The sequence below is a fragment of the Cyprinus carpio genome, chromosome A4, assembly GCF_018340385.1.
Source record: "Cyprinus carpio isolate SPL01 chromosome A4, ASM1834038v1, whole genome shotgun sequence".
Lineage (NCBI taxonomy): Eukaryota > Metazoa > Chordata > Actinopteri > Cypriniformes > Cyprinidae > Cyprinus > Cyprinus carpio.
The window spans coordinates 30249550-30269912 of NC_056575.1; the positions used below are offsets into that span (position 1 = coordinate 30249550).

General features: G+C 39.7%; 2 protein-coding genes across 4 annotated transcripts; one reads left to right on the forward strand and one right to left on the reverse strand.

Moving 5' to 3' along the window:
• Positions 1-5762: 5762 nt before the first annotated feature.
• On the reverse strand, positions 5763-12761 carry LOC122140645 (guanylate-binding protein 1-like). Of its 2 annotated transcripts, XM_042745076.1 has the most exons (4): positions 12637-12761; positions 12410-12562; positions 7898-8000; positions 5763-6750 (listed from the first exon to the last, which is right to left on the reverse strand). In XM_042745076.1, the coding sequence occupies exons 2-4, from the start codon at positions 12476-12478 to the stop codon at positions 6416-6418; spliced, it is 507 nt and encodes a 168-aa protein (XP_042601010.1). In that variant the 5' UTR covers positions 12479-12562; positions 12637-12761; the 3' UTR covers positions 5763-6415. The 2 variants fall into 2 exon arrangements, with proteins under 2 accessions (XP_042601010.1, XP_042601001.1); XM_042745067.1 differs by lacking the exons at positions 12410-12562; positions 12637-12761 and adding an exon at positions 8108-9600.
• Positions 12762-14234: 1473 nt separating this feature from the next.
• Positions 14235-19235, forward strand: LOC109052648 (gastrula zinc finger protein XlCGF57.1-like). Of its 2 annotated transcripts, XM_042745118.1 has the most exons (3): positions 14235-14622; positions 14914-15041; positions 17656-19235. In XM_042745118.1, exons 2-3 carry the CDS (start codon positions 14957-14959, stop codon positions 18783-18785), a joined length of 1215 nt encoding a protein of 404 aa, XP_042601052.1. In that variant the 5' UTR covers positions 14235-14622; positions 14914-14956; the 3' UTR covers positions 18786-19235. The 2 variants fall into 2 exon arrangements, with proteins under 2 accessions (XP_042601052.1, XP_042601047.1); XM_042745113.1 differs by lacking the exon at positions 14235-14622 and having other exon boundaries at positions 14629-15041.
• Positions 19236-20363: the final 1128 nt, after the last annotated feature.

Sequence of the window (20363 nt, forward strand, 5' to 3'; positions counted from 1 at the left end):
GTATCTTTCTTTTATAAATTTGATAAAACGAAAGACTCTTCTGCGATATGAAGGATGCAATTCTACTTTATAGGTACTCAAGATTAACATGAGATTGGTGAAAATGTGTGTGTTATGTCCCATTTAATTAACAGGCCGTGGGCTCCAGCAGAGGAACTGAGAGCATCCTGACCTAAAGTCTGGCCTGTTAAAGAAATGGTGTTTAGCGCCACTTTATGTAGGAAGTCATGCACTCAAATGAACAAAGAATAGAGGAAATCTTCCCTTTAGTTGCCCAATGGTCATTTCAATGCATGCCTTTGTCATAGTTACCTGCATTGTAACAAGTTTGCTGTTATAAAAAACTACCTACAGGTTGGCTACTCTGTATCCATTTTGCTTCTATTGTTAATGAATTGTTCTATGGTAAAATGAGTCATGCACAGTTCCTGGCCATTTGGCTTCCACATTTGTGTCACACACCATCTAAGTCTTTGTAGTCAATCAACTGCATACTTATGAAATACATATATGGAATACATTGTATATATTACCAATCTAAAATATTAAGAATTGTGATAGTAACTCACCTGCACATTTATACTGTGAACCCCCTTTTGGTTCACAAAATCCCCGTTACTGGTGGGGCCTTGATATGAAGGTGTGTGCGGTCTATGGCACCAATCACATTAGAGAAGCGTGGGGACAAATCAGTTCATATTTACTGGTGTGGTCATATTCGCACGATCTTCATTAACAAGTAGAATGTACCTGCAATAGCGAAAAAGCTCAGTTTTACAACTTAGGGTCTTAAGTGGCTTGGAAAGACCATAAAAAAAACCCTTAAAAACTGCTTGAGCACCAGGTAAACTTTGGATATTCCCCCAATAGTGTAAAGGAAATTGCCACTCTCAAAGAATCTTAACGTGATGCACAGATTAATGACGTAAATGACAATCACGTGAAAAAACTATGTCTTTTAAAGGTATCGCAATATGTTAATGCATCATGTCTGTCTCGCAAAACACGATTAATTTTAAAAGCTCTGGGAATCATCCTTGCACCTTCCACAACAGATTACTCTCGTAAATACAGGTAAGACATGGCTGCAAGTGCAATAGACTTCCTGTATCACCTCCGTTTATAAAGCCGCAATCTAATCCTGTTTACATGAAATAAGCCGCTCCTGAGCAGGTTTAAGCTTACCAACCCCTTGCTATGACAGCACCTTCAGGATGAGCATTGAAGAACCAAATAATACAAGATCATGCCAAATCTAACTGAGTTAGCAACGTACAAAGAAAGGGCCCCTGGGTAATACACTTTTGAATGTTTTAGTTTAATAGTAGTATAGGGAACCCACAACAATTAAAAAAGTTAATAATATTATGATGTTCAGTTTGATTACTAGGATTTTTGGTCTGGTTTTAATTAGGGTTGGGTATCGTTTGAAATGTATTGATTCTGATTATTATCGATTCCCAATTCCAATGCTGTAAAAAAAGAGTTAACATTTAGATAACACACATTTATTCTGTCTCTTTTTTTGCAAAAAAGAAAAAATAGGCTACCTAACATGTAATTATTGACTGAATGATTCAAAGACTAATCCATTTTTTCCTTTTCGCCACCTACTGGTGTAACAATGTAATCAATAAATCTGTATTTGAAGCATCAAATTCCTTCAAAAATGTCATTTGCTCTATTGCTACCATACACATCAGTGTTTATATTTGAACTATAAACTTTTATTCCAGTACTTCTGTGATTATGTGAACGTTTGTAACATAAATAATGGTACTGTGTGGTTGAAAAGACTGTTTGTGAAGCAGTTTCATACATATAGATGAATCACACTAACCAAGACGAACCAAGAGTGAACACACTGTCGTGATTGCACTTATCAAAGCTTTATCAGCTGAACTGTTGTCATTTAGGAATTAAATAGGAATTGGTGTTTGAATCAGGATTGCGATTTTTAACAATCTCAAATTAAAGTGCTTTGTCATGTTGGTAATAATAGCTTTTTTTAAATATCACACAGATTTTTAGCGTCGGATTTCTGTTTCTGTAGACAGAAATCAGAAAGTCCTACAGATTTTAATTTTACAGCATGTATCCGATTCCAGAATTGGATCTGATGTTCAATTCCCTACCCTAATTTTTTGGAAGTATAAAGGAGGTGTCACGATCATCAGCTGGAGTGCCCATGAACTCCTATAGAGGGCACTCCACTCAGGACTCTGGCATCTTGTATTTCCATTCCCAACTCCATTTCCCAAAATATTCAAGAGCAAAGTCAAGTCACCATTGATCTTCAAGAGCAAAGTCAAGTCACAGTTGATCTCCGTGAACAAGGTCAAGTCACAGTTGATCTTTATGAGCCCAGTCAAATAACTACCAATCTTCCAGAACTGCATCACGTCTCAACAGATCTTCCAGAGTTTCATCATACCACAACAGATCATCTAGAGCCTCGTCACGTCTCAGCTGAACTTCCAGAGCCTCATCACGTCCTGTCTGTTGCACCCAGCAATGTTCTCTCAGCCTGTTGTGTTGCTGTCAAGGAGACTGTTACTGCTGTGGAACCTCCAGAGGTGGCGGCAACTGCTGCAGAACCTTCAGAGTTGTCAGTAGTATCCATCCATGAACTCTCGTTGTGTGCTGTCATGGCTACAGAGGCCGTCTATGAACTCATTGCCTGTCCTGTTACGGCCACGGAGGCCACTCAGGAACTCACTGCTTGTGTTTTAGTGATATCGGTGGATGTACTCTAGTTCTCTGTCTGTCCTGTCACAGCCACAGAGGCCATCCATGAACTCTCGTCCTACCCTGTCACAGCCATGGAGACCAGCTGTAAACTCTCTGCTGGCCCTGTCACAGTTATGGAGGCCATGAGTGAACTTTCTACCTGCCTTATCATGGCCACAGGGGTCACCATTAACCTGTTTATGTTCTCTGTTCCAGTCCCACCTAACCAGACTTGCTCTCCTGTGCTATCTTCTCTGCTGTGGTGGTCCTCTGCTCCGCCCTGGTGGGCTTCTGTCTCGTCTGCTTGGCTGTGGTGGTCCTCTGCTCCACCCTGGTGGGCTTCTGTCCCGTCTGGTCCACCCTGGTGGGCTTCTGTTCCGTCTGCTCCGCCCTGGTGGGCTCCAGCTCCACCTGCTCCACCCTGGTGGGCTTCTATCCCGTCTGCTCCACCCTGGTGGGCTCCAGCTCCACCTGCTCCACCCTGGTGGGCTCCAGCTTCACCTGCTCCACCCTGGTGGGCTCTAGCTCCACCTGCTCCACCCTGGTGGGCTCCAGCTCCACCTGCTCCGCCCTGGTGGGCTTCTATCCCGTCTGCTCCACCCTGGTGGGCTCCAGCTCCACCTGCTCCGCCCTGGTGGGCTCCAGCTCCGACTGCTCTGCCCTGGTGGGCTCCAGCTCTGCCCGGTGGGCTCCTGTTCCCCATGTTAGGCCCAGGAAGGGCTCCTGTTCCCCATGTTAGGCCCAGGAAGGGCTCCTGATCCCCAGTTAAGCCCAGGAAGGGCTCCAGTTCTGCCTGCTCCACCCTGGCTTCCTGCTCTGTGGGCTCTACCCCGGTTCCAGGCCACTTCACTTCCACACGGACCTGGCCCTTTGTCCCTTCCCCTGTTCCACCTCCGCTCCACCGCCCTCCTTGTTTAGAGCGTCTGGAAGCCGCTCCTTGGGGGGGGGGGCTATGTCACGATCATCAGCTGGAGTGCCCCATTGGGGGATGAGGGCACTCCACTCCTATAGGAGGGCTTGTACTCCACTCGTTTCCCCCAGGATCCTCTTGGCATAACCCACCAGGTTTTCCCCATTTCCTATATAAACTGTGTTTGGACTCCAACTCCGCATTTCCGAGTGTTTTTTCCCTGTGTTTGTTAATCCTGTTGCTTGACATTCAGCTAATGACCCACTCATTTGTGGCATTTTTCACACACCAGCAGTGAACCACTCCCCTATACAAAGCAGTGGGTGTGCGGCGCCCGGGGACTCTCAGTCACTGTGAAGTCTGGTATTTTAGTTCTGTCCCCCCACTGGCATTTCCGAGTGAACTTTTCCCTTCGATTGGGAGTTGTTCCTTATTGGGAGTCCGACTCTCTATCTTGGATTGTTTATACCGACTGTGATTCTCTGCTGCCTGCCCCGACCTCTGCTTGTTTCTGTTTTCGATTTTGGAAATCCCCTGCATACCGGCGGTGTTCTCTGATCATTGCCTGTTTGACCATTCTGTTAATAAAGTACTGCACATGGATCCAAATGTCTCTGACTCTCCGTTACAGGAGGTCCCAATAAACTTTTTTTTTTTTGAATGTCAAAACAGTAGGTGCAGCTTCACCATATATTCCATTCTCTTGCAGGCCTCTATACACACAGGCATATACATGATTATAATAGTAGAATGACTTAGTACATAAGAGATTATATTCACATTGATTATGCTTGATTAAATCATATTTTGATTCATAAAATCCTCCACACCTCCTTTAGATTTTGTCAAATTCTTACCAAAATTGGTTCAGATGATTACTGGGCCTACCCACACAGAAATGAAAACAGAATTTAGATTTTTATCTTTATGATGATGCAAATTAAAAAATCTCAACCAAAATTTGGATCTGCTATGATCTATTATCTGCTATGATCAAAATTTGGCACACTTCATTAGCACCATGATTTGAAGGCAGCGACATCTACAGGTCACGAGATCTGAAAAATAGCTATTTTTGCTAATAACTTTGACCAGTTTGTCGGAACATGCTGAGTCATGCCGAATCCATGGATACAGATCAGATGAACCTCATGTCCGCCATATTCAAATTTTCATAAATTGCAGTATATTTTGACATGTTCTGTTTTGACATTTGAACACTTAATTTGGTAGGGATCATAGAAATCATGTCCCAAAGAAACCTGAGAAGTTTTAACACAGTGCAACCTAATGTTCCAGAGATATGTTTTTGTTGTTGTTGTTGTTAATGGCAAAAAATGCTTATAGCTTTTGAAAATGTGGTCTAAAAATGTATTTAGTGTAATTCAAATCTTGGTTTATGCCAATTCCAACAATATTTTATGTTCAATTTTCCATCATTTTGTTTGTCCGCCATTATGAAGTAAATGAAACACTTTTTTATTACTCCAAATCTTAACAATTTTGTCCAAAATGGGCTCAAACGATGTTTGGTCTCATCGGCACAGAAATTACCAAACAGATTTTTGATATTCGCTGCAGTTTACGATAGATGCCGTTATGAAGTCGACAGTGCCTGTATTTGTTGTGCTATGCTACGGTATGTTACCTTAGCATGTTATTCTGTTAGGATTCTAATTATTTTTAATATGGCTCTTTAGATTAGATTAGATTCAACTTTATTGTCATTATGCAGAGTACAAGTACAGAGCTAATGAAATGCAGTTAGCATCTAACCAGAAGTGCAAGAATATAGTGTTTTATATACATAAAAGTGCAGAGTAAGTGAAGCTATGATTTACAGAATGTACAGTGGGGTTGCTATATAGAGTATTGAGCAGAGTATATACAGAATATAAATAGGAATGCAGTGTAGGATTGTATGTACATTATGAACAGAGCAATGTAGGATTATATATACACATTATGAACAGCAGCAATGTGAGAAAAATTACTACAAATAACCCTCATAGCCACTGTTCGTTATAAATAATTGCATGAACATGAATTTTTGGAGTTGAATCTTACCTTTATATTATCTGCCAAGGGAAAAGACAATCAATTACAAAACAATCAGCCTGGCAACAAGACGAACACTGAATCAATATTACAGTAATATTAATATTGACATTTTCCTATTTCATTTTCAATACAAACCATAACATCAAGACACAAGATGGCATGTTTGTGTTCAAATCAATTAAAAAAGCGATTCTGTGTTGAGATATGAGAAACATGAAAAAAGTGCTTCCTTTAGATACTGTACCTGGATTAGAGGTGCACTATCACAGTTTTATTGGTTGTTATCAGGGAATCACAAACCACTGGATGGTGCGACTGAACAAGAAGAATCAATTAGATTCGGATTGGTTTAGCAGTGTTCGAAGCTGTTGTAAATTACTCTACAAACTTACACCTTTGTTTATATTTGTGTGTTGCTTGGCAACCACTTTGTTGCAACTACAACCATTTCTGAGGAACTACATTGTTTGGCGGAAGAACAATGTTTTTATTAATATCATTGCACTTTACTTGCTGTTTTATTTCGTGAAACCTTACTAAATATATAGAGTAACCATTTTATAAAAGCAATAAGCCCCATGAAGCATGGTTTACAATGAATTTATAACAGCTAAGGGGGTTTCCGTTTTGCGTCACACCTAACAACACCCCTTAGCTGTTATAAATTCATTGTAAACCATGGCTGTTCAATGAGTATCATAGAGTCAAGGCATTTCACATGGTGCAACAGCTGTCTGAAGAGCGTGCACTCGTTTGCATTGCCATCATGTGTTCTCTATGCTGCAGCATCATCATAGCCATAAACTCCTCATATCTCTGGTTGGTGTTTTCTAAAATCACTGCAAACTCTCTAGCTCTGTTAGTTTCTGCTTCAGCACGCTCATTCTCTTCTCTCTGAAGCCTCAGCTCCTTATCCATCTTCTCCTTCATCTGTCTCATCCTCTCTTCATTACTCTCTCTCTCTGCTTCTATCTTCTCTTCTAGTTGTCGCTGCTTCTCTTCTTTAGCTTTAATTTCCTGCTGCAGGAGGGCTGCTTTCTCTTTTTTGTCTGAAAGAAAACAGACGCTTCAGAGACAGAGAAGAGACTCAAACCATGATATATTTAAGAGCTCTATTTGATTTATAACTGGTAACACACTGGTCAAGAAGCTCCATGTAGAGTTCAAGACGGCAGTCCAAAACCATAAATCGAATCACTGTACAGACAAATGTTAACTATGAGAATAAATATGGTGGTGTTGATGACTTTGAAGTTTGGTATATGAAATATTTCAATAGTAATTTTATTTTATGTGGCATATACTTTCAAACCACCAACAAAATAACAAACTTGTTACTAAACAAATGAGGGTGCTGACATTTTTCTAGGTAACTTTAGGCTGTATTGATTTACATGTTGCTGAATGTTTTGTGATCAGGTTAGCTATCGTAAACCACTTCTATCCATTATGCTGGTTTACGCAGATATTATTTTTCCCTTGTTTTCGGATCTAGAAGTGCTGTACTATTTCTAAAGATGTGTAACAGCACTCCCTACTATATAATAGTGAGTTGTAGCTGTGTTTTAAACTTCTTTCGCTGAAACATCTCCTTTTACGTCTCGGAGTCCTTCATTGTACAGAAACACTCGCATGAGTATTTTATTTGAATATTGTTATCTGTTTTTCACAAGGAACCTAGGAAGAATTTGCAAACAGGGAAATCAGGGTTTTATTATGTTACGACCCAGGCCTCTGTGGCTCTCTCCGACGGCCACCGGAGGGCACCCTCACCGGAGTACTAACAGCGTCATGGACTACATTTCCCATATGCCCCGTACCTCAGACTAATCACCACCAGGTGTTCCTCATTTCACATAATATATAAGCTGAAGACAAACACTCACTCAATGCGAAGTCTTGTTTAGCCTGTGTAGCATTTCTGAGCGTTTATCGCTGCCTGATTATCTGTGTATTACCTTGGACTGTTCTGATTCTACCAATCCTCTGCCGCCTGCCCCATTGACTCTCTGCCTTGTCTTCGACCTACCTGTTGTCTGCTGCCTGCCCTGATTCTAGCCTGGTAACCGACCTTGATCTTGTCTCTGATATCCTTGCCGCTGTTGTCTGACCTCTGCCTGGTACTGCTACGTTTTCTAAATAAACATTGCACATGGATCTGAATGTCTCTGACTCCACGTTACTTCCAGTTCTTACCTTTAATCTTTTTCTCCTTCTCAGTCAGTTTCTTGTCAGCCTGCAGAATGGCTTTAGAATCCAAAGACTTCTGCTTCAGGAACTCCTCTAGGACCTCTTCAGCCTATTGACGACCACACACATACAGAAAAAATGGATAATTATGGCAAAGACGAGACGGGGAGGATGAAAGTGGTCATGTCTTGTGATGTTGTCTAATATGGGGATAACCATGACTTCTTTTTTGGCCTGGCTGTTATATTTCTTCCCAATGTCCTCCAGATCTTTGCAGAAGAGATCATAGCCACCAGGTTTGGCATAGAAGCCCTTCTTGAGTTTTTCCATCATTGGTGCAGAGAGGGATGACAGGATTTCCTCACATCGTTTCTTTGAAGCTTGTTTGTTTTGGCACAGGTATTCATCAAAGTTTATTAATCTCTTCCTAAAAACATAACGTAGCATGTCAGTAACAGAAAGGTATATGAGCTGTTGAGGCCAGGTGGTGTGTGTTAGAGGCTATAAACACATTTATATGAGCCCTGGGGGCTGCTGTAATGTTTTGGCAGTGTTAAAATCTGCCTTCTGATGGTTCAGCACAGGAAACTGACTGTAAATACTTTGTCAGGTGAGGCATTGGAGCATTGTTAGGCCTCCTCTTACTATGGAGAGCCGTTTTGCAAAGTACTCCACCCCTCCAAGCTCCGCTTGGCTCCAGTTCTAAGTTGTTAGGCTATCTGGGACTCATTGGAAGTTATCCCATATATAGAACCGAGTTAGGGCTCCTCTTATACTAAAGAGATGTCATAGACCGTCCATGGAGTTCAGAGTCATTAGGCTCTCTGTGAGCCTCTTTGGCCGCTACTTTTATATATACTCACTATAGAGTTGTCTGTCTGAGGCTTTTGCTCCCTAAAGCGCCGTCTAGATAGCACTTTGAGTTGCTAGGCTCTGAGAGCATGCTTGGAAGCTATCCTGAACGTAGAACTTAAAGCGTTCTCTTGCCTTAAGAGAGTGTCATGACAAGGCCTTCATCCTTAGAGCAGTCTGGCAGTAAGTGTCAATTTGCTAGCCTCTTTGTGAGCCTCCTTGGCTATTGCCTCTAATTTGGAGCATTGCTAGGCTTCCTCTCGCTACAGAGAGTTGTTCTGCTGAGGCCTCTGCTTTGGAAGTAATTGAGTCATTAGGCTCATGGTGAGCCTCCTTTGGAAGCTGTCTTGAATGCAGGACATAGACCTTTTGCTTCAGAGAGTTATCATGCTGAGGCCTCCATTTTTGAGCTTGTTTAGACTGGTGCTAAGTTGAGCCTCCTTGATACACCTTATTTGGAATGGTGCTAAGTCTCCTCATTATAGAGGGTTCTCCTGCTGAGGCATCTGCTTCCTGAGCTTTGCTTGGTTAGTAATTCAAGTTATTAGGCTCTCTGTGAGCCTCCTTGATAGGTGTAGGACATAGCTAGGCCTCCTCTCGTTTATGAGAGTTTCCATCCCAAGGCCTCTATCCTTTGAGCTAAGTACTAAGTTCAATTAGGGGCTAAGTTCAGTTAGGGGCTAGGCTCTCTGCAAGCCCCCTTGGATGCTGCATTGAATTGGAGCATTGCTGGGCCTCCTCTTGCTTCAGAGAGTCATTCAGTTGAGCTGTGGCTCAGTGGTAGAGCATTGCGTTAGCAGCGCAAAAGGTTATGGTATTGATTCCCAGGGAACACATGTTAGGTAAAAAAATGTTAGCCCTAAGTTGCTTTGGATAAGTGTCTGATGTGTGTGTTAATTTTATGTGTTTTGTATGTGTATTTATTTATTCATTGGTATGGGTAGTGGTTAGTTAGGTTGGTTGGTATGCTTTTTATTGATAGAGTGAGTATGTCTGAGGCCTCCTCTCACTGAGCTCCGCATGGAGAGCAATCCCAAGTTATTAGGCTCTCAGAGCCTCTTGGAAGTGGTCCAGAGCATTCAACATAGTTAGTCCTCCTCTTTTCAGAGAGTTATCATGCTGAGGGTCAGGAATACCAGGCCCTTGAGCTCTGCCTGTGGACTGAGCTTCTTTTCTGACTGCAAAGAAGGGAGGAAGGGTCCAAGCTGGGACTTTCTCTGAGTAGGTATGTAGCATGGGCTTTGGCTGTAGGGAAGTCACGTCAGCCGCTGGTGTGTACCTTAAGGATGGGGCTCCTTTAGAGACTTTGACCTGTCTCAGCCAATGAATCTCTCATCCCTTCAGCATGTTGGAGTGGGCATAAGTTCCCCATAGTGTCTTCTAGAGAATGCAGTGCAAGTTCCCATTCTAAAGGGAAGCTCTAAGGTTGCGCATGTAACAATGGTTCCCTGAAAAGGGGGACAAGTCACCTTGCAATGCTTCAGGTATACCGGTGCATGTATCCTTCAGACAACAAATGGATGACGTGTTCTACAGTTGCCCTTTTTATACTCCCGGTCACACCAGTAGAGACGTTGTAGGCTGCCACTAGCCAATGTCAAGCGTTTAGACTCCAGATTCAGATACTAGTCAGGCCAGAGCCATTCCCCATAGTGTCTTAGTTACATGTTTAACCTGAGACATTCTCCATTTTATAATGAATCAGAAAATTTCATCTATCTGTAACATTTGTGCTAAATGCGGTCAGAAAAATTTTATTTTATTTATTTATTTATTTTTTTATCAGCTGGGTGCCCAGTGTTACTGAGTCAATGTTTTGGGGTATGTAGTTGTTTATTTGGTATGAATGTTTTGGTGTATTTTCTCCTGATAACCCCGAAAAGAACTTAAATTACACTTTCAGTTTTGATCTTACAGATAAGAGCAATACATCAATCGAATCTGTAAAGGGTCTACTTTTTTTTTATACAGACATAATAACAACAACTTTGTGCACTTATAAAATAAAGATAACAAACAAGGAGTCCTGTCTGCAGCCTTTGTCTGCGCTGATCTTCAGTTACAAACGCGTCATTAAAATGAACTGTAACTCAGTAAATACTCAACACAGAGACATGAGAGAGATATCTATAGAAAGCCTGACAGGTCTACTTTTAAACTAAACAATTGCTACCGAAAACAAATATTCTGTGATAAAGTAATCCATATGAAAACAACGCGATGTCCGTTTTTCACGTCTCCCTTCATTATCTTCTAATGCGACCACGCCCCTGCGCGCCTAGCGCGCTATTTGAGATTCAAATGTTTCACTGAAGCGCGCGGCTTTTGAATACGCCCACACAACAGAAGACAACGCAGCGAGATTGTTCTTCAAGTTTATTTTTTTTATAGTGTTTGCTTCGCAATGAGAGGAATAAGACATAATTCACCCCAAAAAATATGTGATGTGGTTGAGGATTTGAGATTTGGATTTCCTCAGAAAAAAAAGAATGAAGCACTTTATTCAGCAGAGATCATAAACATGAGTAAGTCTCTTTTTATTTATTTATATACTTGTACTAGTTTTCACATAACGTGTAAACATTTTACTAGTTAGACTTTTTCCAAAGACTTTTTCCAAACTATAATTCCTGACTAAATGTATAATCAAGTGAAATATCATGAAGTTTCAATAACAATATACACTACTATACCATTCAAAAGCTTGATGTTAATAATATAAATGTAACAATAAATGTAACTGTAACAAATGTAACAATCATTGCTGTTCTTTCAATTTATCCCCCCTAAAAAACCTAACCTGAAAAAAATATTCTCAGCTCTTTTCAACATTAAAAATAATAATAATAATATATATAATAATAATAATAATAACAACAAATGTTTTTTGTAGAAAATAAGATTGTTAAAAGGATTTCTGAAGGATTGTGTGACTGGAGTAATGATGCTAAAAATTCAGTTTGAAAGTCAGCTTTGATTTTTCCTAATAAACTGTTTAACTGCACTCACAAGTGAATATTAAATTATGTTGTGGGATAATTAAATATATTCTAAATAAACTACAAACATAAAATTATATAGATTTATTTTGTCCTCACATTCTTTCTTGTAACTCATCCCTCTCAGTGACACAGCTGACTGAATGGCTCATTATGCAGCTTATTATGCAGGCCTTTGTCTTCTCAGGTGTGAATTCATGATAGTTGACGCCTACTCGCATATGACTTTTACCAACAAAAAGTGTCTTAGAAAATTTTAATCAATATATTGTTTTCTGTAAGTGAGTAAACAAGATGATTTTCACATCATTTAGAAAAAAAAATTATAGGCTACAAGCTCCAGTTCTCAAAAGTCTTTGTGTTTTATTATGTGTTTTATTGCCTTATTCAAGTGATTTAACATTTTTAGTTTTTCACTAACCACGCATAACATTTTTTTTATTTTTTTTTTCTATAATGTACAATCATGTACATACATGCTGCTCACATTTTTTTTTTATTATTGTTTTTGCTGATTTTGTTGTGATTAGAGTTTAGCCATTTAGATATTTATAAGAAACTGAAAAAAGCACAAATGTCAGGGCATGACAAAACTTCTCCAGGCCCCAAAAATACCCTTAGACTCCAGAGGGTTAACCATAATCCTAAATGAATTGACACTGCCTACCTCTAGGGATTTCAGGTACCTCCCATCAGTGTCCCTGAAGGAACGCTTCATGAAGGCTTGTGCTGCCATGCTGCTAAGATGTTGGTGTTCTGAGGACACATCCTTCTGTTCCTTCTGTTGTCTTGGACTCGATTGTGCTGGCCAGCGCAAACCCTGATTACGACAGTGACTTTGGTGCCTGTAATGTCGTTCACTTGAACTGTATGATGTTTGTGGTGAGAGCTAACCTGTTTGTTTCCCAGCGAGGCGGTTCATCAGGTAGGACTTCCCGGTGCGGTAGAGCCCCACCACAGCCACCACCACCACCGGCTGCTGGATCTGCTCCAGGATCTTCAGCGCTGACTGCTGCCGGACCAGTCCGTGTCAATGAAGCACACTGGTTTATCCATCCTCACTGCCAACACATGTGCACACTTTAAACCCTTGAAGAACTGCAGTGTAAAAAACTTGAGGTGGATTGAGAAATACAAGTCAGTCAAAAGTAAAGTTGGTGGCTTGGCTAATTAAAATCACTCAAAGATTCCCCATTTTAAGCGATTCCTCCTGTCTTTCTTTGTGCCAGCTCACACAGGTGCTTACAAACAACCTCAATATCTCAGCTCAGGATGGTATGGAAGCTTGTCTCTGCCACTAAATAAAAAGTTAATTGTGACTTTATATTTCATTCATTCTGACTTTTATCTTCGATATAAACTCGATATAATTCATTCCCCATCGATATAATCAATTTTGACTTTATAAGTTGCAATTGTGAATTTATATCATGCAGTTCTGACTCTAACTCGCAAGAAAAATTTCAGAATTGTGAGTTATAAAGTTGTAATTGTTTTTAAAAAAAAATTCTGTGCCAGAAACAAGCTTCCACAGGATGGTCCTAAAGCTCCTTGGATCACAAACGTATCTTTCATTAGCACATTACACAGTACGTGTGTGTGTGTGTGTGTATAGATAGATAGAGTATGAAATTAGTATGTAAGCGTATATATACACTTGAGTTTGAGATGATGGCTTTATGCTGCCTCCAAGCCACTAGATGTCACTATAAGCCCAAGACATCTGCTGTGATATGAAGCTGCCTTCACTTATTGAATAAATAATTCTCTTTTAACTGCTTGTCTTTTCTGGTATCTGTATGTGTGCCGTAGTGTTGTCAAAAGTACCTGTATTTTAGCTTTGATTAAAACCATTTTCATGAGAGTGCAAATAATTAAAAAAAAATAATGTCAGATACTTTAATAAAATAGCTATAAGGAAGCAAAAATTACTTAATGACTTTTTTAGGTATTATGCATGGCTGTCAGTACTTGATGTAAATATGTGAACACAAGTTTAATCTTTAGGAAATGTAAAAACTTTAAATGTTTGCATCTGTTTATCTGCTGCTACAGATCATTTACATTTTGCAAACAGAAGTCTACCTGAAAGCGATGCAGACGCTTCATCTTGAGCCTTTCTTTTCTTCGTCGTCTCTTCACAGGAATAGGTTTAGACTGACATCCATCATTCACACGCGGCGAAACAGAAGCAGAGCGACGCATCTTGCGATCTTCCTGCATAATATATATACTTTTTAATTGTTATAAACAAATATATTCTGTTTTCATTTGGTATAAATAGACTAAATGTCTCTTTCCTTACAGCAGCTGGATCTGAGTTGTGTTGTACATTCATGATATTCTGCTCTTATTTAACACAGCTTTATGCCAATTTTGACTTTGACACAGAATCTCGCGTGTTAGATGTGAAACACCATACTGTATGTGGTTTCTGTAAATATTTATGCGTTTCTTCGGATAGTAGACGCAGCAGCGTGTGAACAGGACTTCTATTGTGATCTGGTAGCGTGGCGTCATACTGCTGCGCCGCGCTCGTGCGTCTGTTGTGATTCGGCTGAAGAAAGGCTCGTGTGTTTAATCATTTAAAGTGTTTCCATCGATGCAACGCATTCAGCCTATGTATAGGCTTTTACAAGCGATGTAAAGTTAACTCATTATTATTCAGTGCAACGTTGCAATATTGTGTCTAACATCAAAGAGCGTTATTTTGTGTGAATAAAGCGCATCAACACGTTCGTGACAGAGAAAGTGCGTCTCATTTCGCTCCCTGTGTCGTGAATTCGCTCCCTGGCGAGTAGTGACGGAGAAACGGAGCTCTCTGAACCTCCGAGTCAAATCAAATGATTCAGTGATTCGAATCGCCGCACGCTGAACAGTGTAAATCAATAGGTTTTTATGAAAGTGTAATGTGTTAAATGTAATATATTAATCATTAAATACCTAGTATTACTCAAAACTACATAAGAGTCTAATTTAATGAATTGTTCATTATTATTATTAGGTGGTAGTTTGTTCTTTGGTCTAATGAGGTGATTTAAGTGCATTAACTCTCACTCTGGCTAACTCCCTTACTAGTGTGCTGACTACTGAACTAGGGAGCTGATTGAGACACACCCAGAGATTTAGATTGGGTTTATTATCTGTTAATTATTCTGATCTTAAACACAGAGAAGCTCCTGCTGAAGAGACTGAGACACACACTGTTATAAAGATGGAGTTTTTTAAAGAGGAGAGAGAAGACGTGAAGATTGAAGACACATTCAGAGTCAAACATGAAGAGACTGAGACACACACAGGTTGGTTTTCATTCTCAAAGCTGAATTATTTTGCTCTTAACAGGTGTTTTTGTACATTGTCTGCCCTCCTGCAGCTTTCTCTACTTGTTTTCAGCTTCATTTATTAAGGTGCCATGCATCATTTTGCATGTGTTAATGTTAATTTCAGTAGGATTTCTACATCAAAACTCATTATTTAGAAGTAAAAGACCTCATTTTAGTGCTCTGATTTAAATACTGCATTTATAGAGTCATCTTTTAATAAACTCAAAGGGGTGACTGATATGAACAAAATCTTAAATCATGATATAATTTTATTTCACAATTATGGTTTTTTATCACAATACAGTTATTTTTGCTTTTAATAAGGTTTAAAATTTTTGATACCATTGAATTGTGTAAAAAAAAAAAAAAACACTTGTAACATTCTCAACTCTGGCCCTTGAGGTTTAGCTCCAACCCTAATCAAACACACCTGAACAAGCTAATCAAGGTCCTCAGGATTTCTAGAAAGTTACTGGCAGGTGTGTTTGATCAATGCTGGAGCTAAACTCTGCAGGGCTAGAGTTGAAAACCACTGCACTATGCTTCATCTTTGCAGCTGACGCCGACTCAAATACTAGTGTATGCTTGAGCACTTAATTTATATTTTAAAGGCTCAGTTTGTCTATTAAGCTAGCTAGAGCTCATCTGTTGATCCAGCAACATTTCTAAGGGGAAATATTTCATTCCACGAATGTGAAAAGATCATTATCAAAGAACCTGTTGCGGTCAACACAACAGTCAGGTTCTTAATTGTACTAAACATTGTAACACTACATCCATCTCTGAGGTTTTTCTGGTTGTGAAAAATTTCAAATTGAGTATTATCGTCAACATCTAATGATGTTGGGTCTCAGTCACTGACAATTGTGTGAGGTATTTCATATTTGTATGCACAGCAGAACTTTAATGAAAAATGTCTGCGTAATTCACAGCACATGCACACACAGACACAAATTTGTTAACTTCTTTCTAATGTTAATGAATATGATGTATTTGGTTAGTAATTTGCATAAAACAGCCAAACTGCTCCCCGGTGCCGCAGCAAAAATGTCTGCCCACTGCTCCGGGTGTGTTCACTACTTACTGCTGTGTGTGTGTGCACTTGGATAAATGCAGAGCACAAATTCAGAGCATGGGACGTATAGTAGTAGTTTTTTGTGAAAACGTTCATATGCTGATTTCACACAAATTTGTGCATACTCTTGCTTGGCAAATTAGACCCACTGTCTAATATACATTTACAAGCATAAAAAGCAGAGGACCTAATACTGAGCCCTGTGGCACTCCATTCTTGTGTGTAGCTGTGTTTCCATTACAGATTTGTACAAAGCAGCCACATATGAGGTGTTTCTTGAAGGTTATAGTACATTAAAGAATGATCATGTGACTTTTACGTATGCCATGTGACCTATAAATGCAAAAATACTGATACAAAAATACTTTTTTAAATTGCCTGTTAAACCACCTTATGAGAGCGTGAAAACATTGCTGTGACATGGAAATTTTTGCGAAATTGATGCTTTCCATTGGCTGTATTTTTAAATTTGCAATTTAAATCTTAGTGATTGAAAACATTGCTGTGACAGTGATGAGATGTTTCTTTCATGTAGAAGCAGTCATAATTATATGTCCAGAAATTAACTAATTTCTTGTCCACAAATACCAAAAGTAATTCAAAATAAGTTATCCGAAATAATGTTTTGGTCTGTGTTGTCATAAGATCTAATAGCACCCGAAAAAATTACCAAGATTATATGTGTAAAAAAAAAAAGAAAGAGGTAATTTGTACCTTTTAATAAGCACAGTTTCCATTGGCTGTATTTTTAAATTTGCAATTTAAATCTCTGTACTAAAATAGGGCTTAAATACTGACTGACACTGTTCAGAGGACAATACTTTTCTAATATTTAAGATGTAAAAGGCAAATAAGAGGTTTCATAACTTCCAGCTTGAAAAGTATTTGGGACATTACAGACAACATCTCTTTCAGTAGCTTAGTTGGTGGTATCTAGCATACATGTTGTTGGTTTTTGATGCTTTAAATGTATTGATGTCTGTTGCTTTATGACAGTGGTTCTCAATTCCATTCCTCGCGCCCCCACTGCTCTGCACATTTTGTATATTTCTCTTATCACTTCAGACGTTTGTTCTATTCGAATGTAAGTGCCCTGCGAAGAGGATATCACAAGATATTCCGCCATGATTCCAGTTCAAAGCGAACCTATATGTTCCATTCCAAGTGTATTGAAGTGTGTGAGACGTTACAGAGGTATATGATGTCACACTTGTCCATGTGTAAGATGTTGCACAGTGCAAATCCATGAATGAATGTTCCGAAGTGAGGTAAACTTCAAAAGATTTCCCCTGCTCAGGGAGTAGGGAGCAATGAACACTGTGTAGGGACCATTGTCAATGGGAACACAGTTCACTCAAGGAGCTCACTTCTAACGAGCTGATTATCTGAATCTGGTGTGTTAACAAAGACACATGCACAATATGCAGAGCTGGGGGGCGTGAGGTCTGGAATTGAGAACTGCTGCTTTATGGCATTAAAATGGGCTTAACTTGAATTTGTCTCTTTTTGCTTTAGAATTGATGCATAAAGAGGAGAGTGAAGAACTGAATGAAATGGAAGACCAAGATCAGTATGAGAAACATCATGGTTTAACTAGAGAAAACTTAAGTTGCTCACAGACTAAGAAGACTTATTCACGAAAAAGAGCTCAAAAGACAGGAGCTATAAGGTATTTCACCTGCCAACAATGTGGAAAGAGTTTAACAGGCAAAAGAAACCTTGAAGTTCATAATAGAATTCACACTGGAGAAAAGCCTTACACCTGCCAACAATGTGGAAAGAGTTTCATTAAAAAGGGAACCCTTAAAGACCACATGAGAGTTCACACCGGAGAGAAACCTTACACATGCCCTCAATGTGGAATACGATTCACTCAAAAAGGAATCCTTGAAAGGCACTTTAGAATTCACACCGGAGAGAAGCCTTACACATGCCAAGAGTGTGGAAAGAGTTTCATTCGGAAAGGAAGCCTTAAAGGCCACATGAGAATTCATACTGGAGAGCAGCCTTACACCTGCCCTCAGTGTGGAAAGAGTTTTACACACAGTCTTACACTTGATGTCAGTGTGGGAATTGTCACAGGAGAGAAGCCGTTCATATGCCCTCAGTGCGGAAAGAGTTTCTATCAACAAGGAGACCTCAAAGTCCACATGAGGATTCACACTGGAGAGGGCCATTTCACCTGCAAACAATGCGGAAAGAGGTTTACTAGAAAAGGAAACCTTGAAGTCCACATGAGAATCCACACTGGAGAAAAGCCGTTCATATGCCCTCAGTGTGGAAAGAGTTTTGATCAACAAGGAAACCTTAACGTCCACATGAAAATTCACTCAGGAGAGAAACTTTTTACTTGCCCACAGTGTGGAAAGAGTTTCACTCAAAATGGAAACCTCAAGGCCCACATGAGGATTCACTTAAGAGAGAACAGTTTTATATGTCATGAGTGTGGAATGAGTTTCACGGACAGGAAACAATATAAGAATCATGTAGCAATTCACACTGGAGAGAAGCCTTTGATGTGCCATCACTGTGGAAAAACTTGCTCAGACAAAGCCAACTTTGAGATACACATGAGAATTCACAGCGAAGAGAAGCCTTTCACCTTCTTCCCCGAGGAAAGAGTTTCAGATCTACAGGAAACTTAACAGTCCCGTGAGGCATTACACCGAAAAGAAGCCGTTTCCTTAACTTAAAGGGTTAGTTCACCCCAAAATAGTTTTTCACCTTAGGACCGGCGCCCTTTGAAACACTCCATGGACTCTCAAGAGTAGGAGAGTGTTGAGCTGCCATAGTTCAAGTTCTTTTCTTTTTATCAGTCAATCTATTGATTTTGAATTCGCTCTTTGATTTGACTGTAAATACTGTAAATGTTTTCATGTTCCTTCATCACAGAGGCAGCAGGGATTGGGCGCCTTTTTGCTTCAAACTGTAAATAATTTTCTCTCGTGTTTGGTATAGCCAGGAAATCAGGGTCCACTGAAATGTATTTTCTTTACTTTTCACCTAGGTCAGGTATTGGTTTTAGCATCTTTTTTTTAGTTGTTTTGGTTTTGCCCGATCTTGAAGAGTTTGCTTCATGTTGAGTGGTGTAACAAATGAAATGTATTTTATTTGATTTAAAGGTGAAAAGTGCTCTTTTTTATTTTTTATTTTATGTCACTGGACCTATGAGTTTTTTTTATTTTGCTTTTGTTTTTGTTAGTTTAATTTTAGTTGTATTGGTATTTGGTAATAAACCAAATGTACCATTTCACAATCAGAATAAGGTTGTGTTTACACTTGTCATGTTTGGTTCAATTAAAACAAACTCTGGTGTGATTGCTCTGTTAGTGCGGTTCATTAGAGTAAGTGTGAACGCTGCCACCAGAACCATGGTGTGGACTGAGACCGCTAAAAAGATGGGTCTCGGTCCACTTCCAAACGAACTCTAGTGCAGTTGGAATGAAATATGAATGCAACAGGGACCAAAGACTTCTGAACTACGCAGTAGTAGTGACGAGATGCGACATGATTTGACGACGCAGAACGAGTGGTGTATCCAAAACAAAATGAGCAGAGGGCAAACATGGAGCAACGAGGAGGTAAAGTGCCTTTTATGAGCTGTTCGTGAGTTCGCAGGTGGTGAAAATAAAATCATAAGTACACGCAGCAATGAGCGTGCAGTCCAGCAGATGGCATTAGGTGTGTTCGACTTAAAGGCCCCGATATACTTCAAACGAAATTGAAGATAGAACTGATATGACGTCATTACGAACAAAATCAGGCCAGAACGAAGTTTGCTTTGAGTTTGTTTTGGCAGTTCGAAACAGCTGACCAAAGCAAACTTTCTGGGGGAGTTCGTTTTGGCTTTGAGGGTCCATTGGTCCGTGGCCGTCACGCAATCAGTGGGCGGGTTCTGAATATCCACCTTCTTTGACATGAGATCTTAAAAAAGTTTGATTTTTTATTTTTCTGTGGCTATCACGCAGTCAGTGGGTGTGTTCTACTAGCTACATGAATACACTGTTTCAAATAGATGAGATGCCACAGATATTTTCGCACCTGTACAATTGCTTGCAAAGTTTCTTGGAAATTATTTGATTGCTTTTAATTAATTGAAAGGAATTTTGGTGATGATTGTTGATTTTTGTAAAGAGTTATGTAGAGAAACACCAAATGCAAGTTTTCCAAAGCCATAAAAAATAATGAAAGGAAAGAGTAAAGATATAAGGTACCAAGTACCA